Source organism: Mytilus galloprovincialis, chromosome 13 (assembly GCF_965363235.1).
Source record: "Mytilus galloprovincialis chromosome 13, xbMytGall1.hap1.1, whole genome shotgun sequence".
Taxonomy (NCBI): Eukaryota; Metazoa; Mollusca; class Bivalvia; order Mytilida; family Mytilidae; genus Mytilus; species Mytilus galloprovincialis.
This window is the reverse complement of record NC_134850.1, coordinates 27,844,586-27,855,749: the sequence shown is the minus strand read 5'-3', so window position 1 is coordinate 27,855,749 and position 11,164 is coordinate 27,844,586. Positions and strand designations below refer to the sequence as shown.

At 31.4% G+C, this 11,164-nt stretch overlaps 1 protein-coding gene across 3 annotated transcripts in view; it reads right to left on the bottom strand.

The window, feature by feature from the left end:
• Positions 1-7,635: 7,635 nt before the first annotated feature.
• The window catches only part of LOC143057115 (uncharacterized), a 60,094-nt gene continuing 56,565 nt past the window's right edge, over positions 7,636-11,164 (bottom strand). For all 3 annotated transcript variants that reach the window (XM_076230356.1, XM_076230357.1, XM_076230358.1), the window contains one exon: positions 7,636-10,776. In XM_076230356.1, the coding sequence (XP_076086471.1) occupies positions 10,645-10,776 (132 nt within the window). In that variant the 3' untranslated portion in view covers positions 7,636-10,644. The remainder of the gene's footprint in view (positions 10,777-11,164) is intronic.

Sequence of the window (11,164 nt, the reverse complement as noted above, 5' to 3'; positions counted from 1 at the left end):
ATGTATTTTTTTTTTAATTCAGATTTATATAATTGTCATTTTCTTTTATATTTCTTTCCGATATATTTGCTTTTGAAATTACCTCATTTGTTGAATCTAGATCTATTTTTTTCCTATATAAAATGTTTTTACTATAAATATGTGTGAACTTTTAAATGCTTGTTAATAGGTAAAGATACAATTAAGAGTGTCCAAATTTTGAAGAATACCTAATTCTTTGGCATCAACAAATAGTTTTTGTTATTAATTTTGATGCTTTCTGTTAATTCAATAAAAAACGTTCAATTATGATGAATTTATCTTTAATGGGCTGAAAATTATGTTTATTAACATACAAAAATTGTATTAACCTCAACCTTTGGTCTCAGTTAATATGATAGTCTTTGATTGGTTGAAAATATGTAAGATCCTATTCCTCTTGGTAAAGAAAGCACATACCAGTAGATAAATGTGTATAAATCATGAAATGAAATACTACAAAATAATCAATAAAGCCAATCATTTTCTATTTTTATGCTTCATCTTGATTTTTCCTTGACAGTTGGCCACAATCAATTTCAAGCTTAGAATATTACAGCAAGCTATATCTAGATGAATCAATAAACCACCCTTGGCCCCTATAAATCTGCCCTCTGTTGAATATGATATTCCAAGTTCCAACACATGATCAACAGTTTAATAAAAATAAATTGAAATAAAAGCTTATTTTTTTTTAAATTACATTAAGATAAAAAGATGTCTTATGAAGAAAACAATCAATTAGTTTTAATGACATGAATTCAAGGTTTGTTTACCAAAGAAAAATAGTATTAGCCTTGACCTTTTGGTCTCGGTAAATTTGATTTTCTTTGATTTAATTGTTAAAATAGATATACTCAAATAAAAAACCGAAAAACGGATGAGTTGAAAAAGAAAATCTTGACATAAGCCTTACATAATTTGTTTACTCTAACCAAAGGCTTATTATTAATCATTAAATACATGATTTGTTATCTTGATAGATAAAACTTAAAACAAAGAAAGAAAAAGGTCATGGTCAAAATTTCACATCATCAATTAAAAACTGTTTTCAGTGTGAAGAAAACTAATTGAGTTGACAAAAAGCTGTTGAAAATTATACGAGAAAACTAGAAGTGTATGAAATTGAAATAAAGAAAATTGAATAAGGCTTACAGAATTTGATAATGTGTTATATATATGATAGTTCCATCTTGCTTTATATTTTTTTCCAATATGTTATTGAAATTATTATTTTACTTTAAAAAAAAAAATGCCTTAATAGTTTATTTTATATTGAAAAATCATTGTTTTACTCTATATGTAAAGAGGAAGATATGTTATGTTATGAGAAATTATCATTTAATCAATAAAAAAAACATCACAAATATTTAGAATTTTCCTTTCTCAAGCTAACATTTTGGGAAATATTTACTGTATATAATAAAGCTAAGAAGATGTGGTTTGATTACCAATGATACAACTCTCAGTCATGGTTTTACATGGTGATTGTACATATCTTAAGAAAAACCCAATTAAAATGCCTGTGTTATTGTTTTAGGCACGTAGAAATCTAAGTTGAACGTCATCCTGTAGTCAAAGTATTGTGACCTTTATCAAAACCCTTAACAAAACCATTGAGTCAGTTCAATAAGCATTTCCATTGCTCTTCTTCCTAATATGGCATAAAGCACATCGAAGAGAACAAAAGTCTAGTCCATAGAGATTATATATTACAACTGATTGAGTAGACTAGTCTGACGGATAACCAATCTATCTGTCTGTATGAAAAGACTACTTCGAAAGGAGGGTAGTATACAACAAGGTCCAAAGAAGTGCATTTGATCAACTATAAGTAATTGTGCAGTCTTCAACAATAAGCAAAATAAATGCTATAAAGTCGGCTATAAAAAAACTAGCATATGATAAATATGTAAAACAATTCAAACAAAATAACAAACTGCCTGATTTATGACAAAGAATATACGAAAACAAGAATGTGTTCATAGTACACAGATGCCCAACCTGCACTAACATTTTCTTTGTTCAGTGGACTATGAAATCGGAGTTAAAACTCAGATCATATCATAGGGAACATGTGTACTAAGTTTAAAGTTGATTGAACTTACAACTTCAGTAAAAACTAGAACCTGAAGCGGTACATCCCAACAAATGGAAGGACAGACAAACAAATAAACAGACTCACAGGCCGAAAAAACATAATGCCCTAAGTGGGGCATAAAATCATTTACAAAATATTTGATAAATTGAACTCATTGCCTTCCCGAGATGGAAGGTAGGAATGCCCTTTATTGTCAGGCATGAAACAGTCATTTTCTGCTACTGTTAGCGTCAAATTTGGTTAACAATTTACCGTAATTCTGCAAAAATCGTAATTGGTCAGAGGTCTAAAACAATTATTTTTAGAATTATTTTTTGAAAAAAAATTAACGTGCTTCTCCAACATCAATTGATTTATCTTCTAAAAGAAAGTGTACATTTTATAGTCATACACCAAAAATTACCGTTCACTTCATTAGGCAAGAAATTTTACCATTATACATCATAATGGTACCCCCATTACCACTCTCTTAATGGCGATGATCTGTCTGTTTCTTCTAATGGATCTTAGTTAAATTTATAAATGAATTCAATATAATAGAGAGATTATTTGTCAGGATTTTGGAATGAAGTCTGATGTCATTTGCAGGAATTTAATCAAATAGATATAGGAAGATGTGGTGTGAGTGCCAATGAGACAACTCTCCATCCAAATAGCAATTTTAAAAAAAGTAAACCATTATAGGTCAATGTACGGCCTTCAACACGGAGCCTTGGCTCACACCGAACAACAAGCTATAATGGGCCCCAAAATTACTAGTGTAAAACCATTCAAACGGGAAAACCAACGGTCTAATTTATATAAAAATATGAGAAACGAGAAACACGTATAAATGTACTGTATTGGACGTAACTTACGGCAGTTGTACTTATAGAACTTACAAGTTTAGGAATTAGGCCTGTAAATGTTTCTTTTGATCTTCCTAGACTTATTGTATTGGACCAAACTTATTGCAGTAGTATTTATAAAGCTAACAAGTTTAGGAATAGGCCTGTAAATATTTCTTTTGATCTTCCTAGACTTATTGTATTGGACCAAACTTATTGGAGTAGTGTTTATAAAGCTGACAAGTTTAGGAATAGGCCTGTAAATATTTCTTTTGATCTTCCTAGACTTATTGTATTGGACCAAACTTATTGCAGTAGTATTTATAAAGCTGGCAAGTTTAGGAATAGGCATTTACTTATTTCTTTTGATCTCCTAGACTTAAAGATTCAATTGAACTGTTTGCATTGATATTGTGTCTGGTATTTTGGGAATTAAAATTAGTGTCCTAATTGATTGTTGGTGTAAAATGCCACTTTTGGGCTAATTCGTGGCGGCAATTTTTTATTGGTGGAGGAAGCCAGAGTGCTTTGAGATAACCATGTCCTTTGATAGGAAAACTGACAATCCTAGTCAATTAAGATTTGAGTAGAGTGCACCCGCACCAGTAGGGTTCGAACTCACAACTGCAGAGTTGACTGGCTAGTGATTATAGTCTTAGAACTACATGTACTTTTACCACTTGGCCACAGAGACCTGTTTACTAGTCTAATTGATAGTTTAAAGTGAAATAAAAATGTTTCTAATGTTTTTTACATTGAAATTCTTTATTTTTTTCTGGGCATTGCAGCGATTGTGTCTTCTTTGCCATCTCTGTTGTTGCTGTATAAAATCATTTATGAAGTACATCCATCAATACTAGAAAGTAAAATCACAAAAATACTGAACTTCAAGGAAAATTTAAAACTGAAAGTCCCTAATCAAATGGCAAAATCAAAAGCTCAAACACATGATTCGAATAAATAACAACTGTCATATTCCTGACTTGGTACAGGCAAGAGAGCAAGATGGTATGATTGCATATCATCAGATTAAGTACTTTGAGCTTGCTTTCAGTAATTGTGAGCATACTTTATTACTGTATAATATTGCTTATAATTTGGTTTTACTTGTTTTGTTATGTGAGACAGCTATCCAACAAGAATGTGTCCATAGTACACATCCCCACTCACACTCTCATTTTCTATGTTTAGTTGGCCGTGAAATTGGGGTCAATTCTCTAAATATCAATTATGTGGTCATTTTTATAAATTTCTTGTTTACAAAACTTTGAATTTTTCGAAAAACTAAGGATTTTCTTATCCCAGGCATAGATTACCTTAGCCGTATTTGGCACAACTTTTTGGAATTTTGAATTCTCAATGCTCTTCAACTTTGTATTTGTTTGGTTTATAAATATTTCGATATGAGCGTCACTGATGAGTCTTATGTGGACGAAACGCGCGTCTGGCGTACTAAATTATAATCCTGGTACCTTTGATAACTATTTACACCACTGGGTCGATGCCTCTGCTGGTGGACGTTTCGTCCCCGAGGGTATCACCAGCCCAGTAGTCAGCACTTCGGTGTTGACATGAATATCAATTATGTGGTCATTTTTATAAATTTCTTGTTTACAAAACTTTGAATTTTTCGAAAAACTAAGGATTTTCTTATCCCAGGCATAGATTACCTTAGCCGTATTTGGCACAACTTTTTGGAATTTTGAATTCTCAATGCTCTTCAACTTTGTATTTGTTTGGTTTATAAATATTTCGATATGAGCGTCACTGATGAGTCTTATGTGGACGAAACGCGCGTCTGGCGTACTAAATTATAATCCTGGTACCTTTGATAACTATTTACACCACTGGGTCGATGCCTCTGCTGGTGGACGTTTCGTCCCCGAGGGTATCACCAGCCCAGTAGTCAGCACTTCGGTGTTGACATGAATATCAATTATGTGGTCATTTTTATAAATTTCTTGTTTACAAAACTTTGAATTTTTCGAAAAACTAAGGATTTTCTTATCCCAGGCATAGATTACCTTAGCCGTATTTGGCACAACTTTTTGGAATTTTGAATTCTCAATGCTCTTCAACTTTGTATTTGTTTGGTTTATAAATATTTCGATATGAGCGTCACTGATGAGTCTTATGTGGACGAAACGCGCGTCTGGCGTACTAAATTATAATCCTGGTACCTTTGATAACTACTCTAATTTGGCATCATATCATACAGAACATGTGTTCTAACGTTCAAGTTGTTTAGACTTCAACTTTTTCAAAAACTGCCTTTACCAAAAACTTTAACCTGAAGCAGAACAGATGCCCAGACCGAAAAACATAATGCCCATAAATGTAGCATAAAAAGACCAAAGGACAAAAATGTGCAGCCTTCAACAATAAGCCAAACCAATTCTGATTGTAAGCTATAACAAGGTTTTGTATGAAAATACCGGTATATCAAATAACTCTATAAAGAAAATCCAATGAAATATTCATACAATGAAAATAAACAAATATTCCAGACAGCAAACAACGACAACTACTTGCTAACTTCGGAAAGGCACATTTTAAAAAGAATGGTGTTCGTTATCTCAATTCTTTTCCTGTATTGATTTTGAGTGCATTATCTTTTTATCTTTCTTTTATTAGACCACTAATAGACACTAATACTAGAGCCCCCTTTTTCATAATCTATTTTTTTTTATCTGTATAAGAATTCAGCCTTGGGGTGTTGTTTCATGGTTTTGCCAGTCTGCTTAAAAAAAATCTTCATTGAACATTTAAAATCTATCCTCCATTTATACCCACACAATCAATGAGAAGAAGTATCCAACAACAAGAATGTGTCCATAGTACAAGGATGCCCCACTCGCATTATCATTTTCTATGTTCAGTGGACCGTGAAATTGGGGTCAAAACTTTAATTTGGAATTAAAATTAGAAAGATCATATCATAGGGAACATGTGTACTAAGTTTCAAGTTGATGAGACTTCAACTTCTTCAAAAACTACCTTGACCAAAAACTTTAACCTGAAGCGAACGGACGCACAGACGGACGAACGGAGGCACAGACCAGAAAACATAATGCCCCTCTACTATCGTAGGTGGGGCATAAAAATAATGAACCTTCAGTACCAATTAATATAGATATAAGAAGATGTGGTATGAGAACCAATGAGAAATCTCTCCATCCAAAAAGTAAAATCACAAGAACACTGAACTCCAAGGAAAACTCAGTATGTTAAGTCCCTAAACAAATGGCAAAATCAAAAGCTCAAATACACAAACAAATGGATAATAACTGTCATATTCCTGACTTGGTCTAGTCACAATTTGTAAAAGTAGACCATTATAGGTCGAAGTAGGGTCATGCCATGATTATCTGTCTGTATGAAGGAAGATATTATCCCTTGACCCAAATCAATGATCATCCCATAAAGGGGAAATTGTAGGTTTTGATTCCATTAATGCTGATTTATATCAATAACCAGTAGAGATATAAGACCACAGGAAAGGCAAACACTTAAAAGATGCCCTGCTACACTATTTGTCCATAATGTAAATTCAATGTGTTCTATCAGTTATCTTTCTTTGTACTTTGTTTACATAACATAAGGTGGTAATGTAAACAGTCATAAATATCAGAATATGTTAAGAGCAAGTTGAAACTTAGAGCTTAGAGAAAATAAAGGCTGCATCCACCTTAATTTACAGTTATATTGAACTTTTCAGCTAAATAAATCCATTTTTTCATTTCCTCCTTAGAAAAAATTTTGTTTTGAAAAATCACCATTGGAACAAAATGGAATTTAACCAAATGATTCTTTGTACCACTCAAATTTTGAATTTTTACACGAATATGTGTCCATAGAATCTCCTGTCTTGATCAGAGATATAAGAAGATGTAGTATGAGTGCCACTTCAGTAATGCATACCTGCCAACTTTTCAAAATGCCCATGGGGGTTTTACGTGAAAGATGGTTCTTTTAGTCCTACAAAACCTTCAAGGGGGCCTTCAAATATATTCTAATGTGGTTTTTTGTTTCTTCGTGCTTTAACAAGCTCATAGCCATTGTTAAATTAATTGTTTTCTTTAAAATAGTGGACAAAATTGCTCTTACAAAATTTCTACTAGGGAGCCTCCATGGGGGGGAATCCCCCGCAAATAGTGACAGTTGGCGGGTATGGTAATGGTCAAAACCACAACTTGGCCTATAATTTAAAATGATCACATCCTAATGAACACATGTACACAGATTTGAAGTGATGTGAACTGAACTTCATGGTACACTAGCTTATCCAAAATCTTTCACCTCATACAGAATGAATGAACACTGAACAGAAAACATGTACGACTTCCATTATTACTGAACTACATGTAGTACACATATTTCTTTATAGGTCAGCTGAAGCACACCTTCGGATCTTGGATTTTCTCACTATGTTGAAGACCAATTGGTGGCCTTGGGCTGTTTTCTGCCCTTTTGTTGGGTTGTTTTCGCTTTGACACATTCCTCATTTCCATTTTCAATTTTAAAATGTTCCAAATTATCGAGGATCTTAGTGAAAATAAAGACTGTAATATAAAGCCTTATATACAACATGTACAAAGCTGTGTTGATCTTCTTTAGACCAGCTGAATTGAAGTTTTATAAAACTATTGTTCAAGATGTTAATCTTGAAAAACAAATCAACAAGAAGGGTATATTTAATTTTCATTTTATTTTGTTTAAAGCGGAAGTTCTTCAAGACGACTGAATGACGTGGGACATACAATAATGTACAAGTAATATTGAGCCAAGATAATGTACAAAATAATTTACAAAAATAAAACTCTGTATAGACTAAACAGTATCACAGTTCCATCTACGACAGTCACACACATTTACACATACACACATGCACATTTATACATCAAAACTTGAAAATGGCAGCTCAATTGCACATTCAAGCACTTTTTTTTATAATCTTGCTGTCAGAATTTCTACCAGATTATCTGAAGTGAATAGTTTACTTTTTATCAACATTGGATTGGAGAGAAAAACTAAGTGCTGTTATGAATAAAGAATTATTCTTTAAAATAACACTTTCTATTGGTTCATATCATATAAAAGAGCCAGAATTCCTCTATTTAGTGTAAATGAATTTCTTTAAGTATTGTAACAAAAATAATGTATATGAAAACCTCTCATTGTAAAAAATGTATTTGTTTTCATTTAATCATGTTAATAAAAAGATATTATCAGGAAGCTTTCCAAGAGTTAAATCCGTAAAGAATAAAAATGCCTTTTTTGACAGAAATTTTTAAATTGTAAAAAAAAAAAAATCTGGTACAAAATCCCACAAGCGTCAAGAAATAAATTTTAAACTGATATACACAGAATAACCAAGCTGTCCACAGCAAGTGTTTGTCACAATTATATAAACACAAAAAAAAACTTCAACAACAACTGTAAATTGGTCGTCTATGTTTAATTCTCCCGTATTTCTTGCCTACCAAGAGTAGTAAAGGGAGCTAACTATATATACAAATAACACACAATTTTACACTATGTACAGGAGGGATTTATACATTGTTTCTTTTTAACAAAAAAATCTAACAACAACTGTACACAACAAAGTTTTTTTTTGTTTTACGTATTTACAACTGTTTTTATGTACAAAAGGGGAGATAACAAAAAAAAAAACACTCTCATCCTAATAAATAATTTTTTCGCATTCATCATTTTTTCATTCACATCTTTGGCCTGTTTACTATGATAGGTTGAGGTTACGATATGTTTTAACTATTTAATAACACTAAGCTTGGTTACCATGGTTACAAGAACATCTAGTACGGTAGCATAAACATTATGCCGCATAAAAATGGGTGCCGCTATTTTTCTAGGCATGCTTAAACTATCTAATTATAAAGTTAACCTCCAATTTGAATGATAATGAGATGAAGAAGAGCAAAAATTTCTTTTCCGTTAAATACATTTTACAAAATTAGTCAAATGCAAGACAAAATTATTTTTGGGTTCTTGAAGAATCTGTTTTTACTTTTTGAAAATTTTGTGTTTTATATTTTTGAATACATTTCTGGTTCTGTATAATTAATGAAAGCAATGACATAAATGCTATAATGAATATGGTCTATCTGAAAATCTGCTGCCTTTTAATGCAAAAAAATGAGGGAAAAAAAATAAAAACAATGCAATTCCTTTCTTATCTTGACAAAAAAGATTTACTTATTAAAAAAAACATTATCCATATATTAAACTAACGTCAGAAAAAAAACTTTTATATAAAGCAAAAATTTAATTTAAATTCTAAATTTAAAAAGTTCACAAAACTTCTAAAGTGAAAACTCATAATATAAATTTTACAAATATATCTTCAAAAGTGCAGTTTAAAAAGAAAAACAAAGAATAAGAAAAACATACAAGCGAATAATTACAATTTGTTCTAAACGACTCAAAAATACTGTTAAAATATTACGAGTGACCCAGCACTTCTTAGACAATCACTTCCCTAAATTTCCAACGAAAGTTTTAACGAATCGTAAGCTGCCTTCCAAACATTGCTCAAACTAATTATAATGGTATGAGAACATGAACTAACGATGAAAAAAATTGCCCTATGACGAATTCACCAATTCTAAATGTACTGAGATCAATACTGACGCCATTAACTACGTCCTGTCACATGTTTTGTCACATGATACATTGTCCATCACCAAGGTGATTATGCCAGCCATATTGGCTCAAGTCCTATCCATGGATTTCTATTTTGAAAAGCATTCACAATATGCTTAAAAGTCATAATAATTCCACATCATTCAGTCTCAAAAAAACGAACAGCTTTCCAGGCAGAATATATAAAAAAAACAAATCTATAATCCTGAGAAAAACAAATAAAAATAAATATCTATGTCCCTCATGAATGTAGGACGTGATACCACAAAGCTGAGAAAAAAAATGCCAACTCAAAAACTCAAAATGGCAACATTCTTGGTTAATTTTTTTTAAAATCCCAGTGTATGAAGTAAAATTCCATTAATCACAATATATATACCACATTAAATTGAAATTCTCTATGAAATTTTAATTCCACCGAAAATAATGGAACACAATATTGAATTGATTATTCTCTCTCTGAAAAACATTAATCCCAGTGAGAAGTCTTTTTCATACAATTAAAACATTATTAAATAAATCCACAAGCAGTCGACAATAGCAATGTACAATTCACTACTGCTTCAATTACTAGCACTTTGTATTATCCACGTTAGAGAGAGAATAAATGTACAAGTATATCCCAATATAAGTAAATACATAATCCATATTGAGAACTGGTCAAATTCTCGTTATCTATACCATTCTATTACATATACATATTTAGTATGTAAGTTGTGTATCTTTTTTAAAGAATATTTCATAAGTTTGTTATTATCATATTAGCATAATATATCCGTGTTAATATATTCCTTCTACAAAATCATCCACTTAAATCCCAATCATAAATATCTATATAAACTGATTTTATACAAAAATCACATTTAATAATAATCCATTCTCCATTATTAACATTAAACGTGTGTAGCACTTTTAAGTTAAATCCAGTGTCCTTTTAAGAAATATATCCTTAGTCCAATCCGGTGTTCAAAAATGTCATGTCCGGGAGTGAGTCAAATCCATGATAGTGAAGACACATATTCCATCTAATAAAATCTAAGCCACTGTTGTAATGATGACTAAAAGATGGCTCAGGTTGCGAACTTGATGTAAAAGCTCAAATCCCAATCTCCCAAGTGTCTCATGTGAAAACTCGCATGGGGGAAATATGTGTACCACATAGGCTGGCTGAAAAAGAAAACATTTGATTTATTTATAAAATAATATTTTATTTGATAGAAACTGGGGTATGCTTTTAAAATTTGAAATTTATAGGCCATGAAATTGTTAGCTCTCTTTCACTTTAGATTTTGATGGTCTCTGGTATGTCCTTGCTATTTTTCATCCTCGATTTTAATTCTTCTAAAAATTTACAACTATTTAACCATCATTTTGATTGCTGTTCAGATACCTTAACAATTTACACTAGTTTGTTAAGTTGTCCAATTTATAAACTAAGAAGAGATATCATACGGTCTTAAGATGATTGACCTTGGTTCAGGGAGATAACTCTTTAAATCAATAATGTGTTTGTAGGAGTCTAGGTCCATCATTGTATTTAAAGCATTTACCTGAA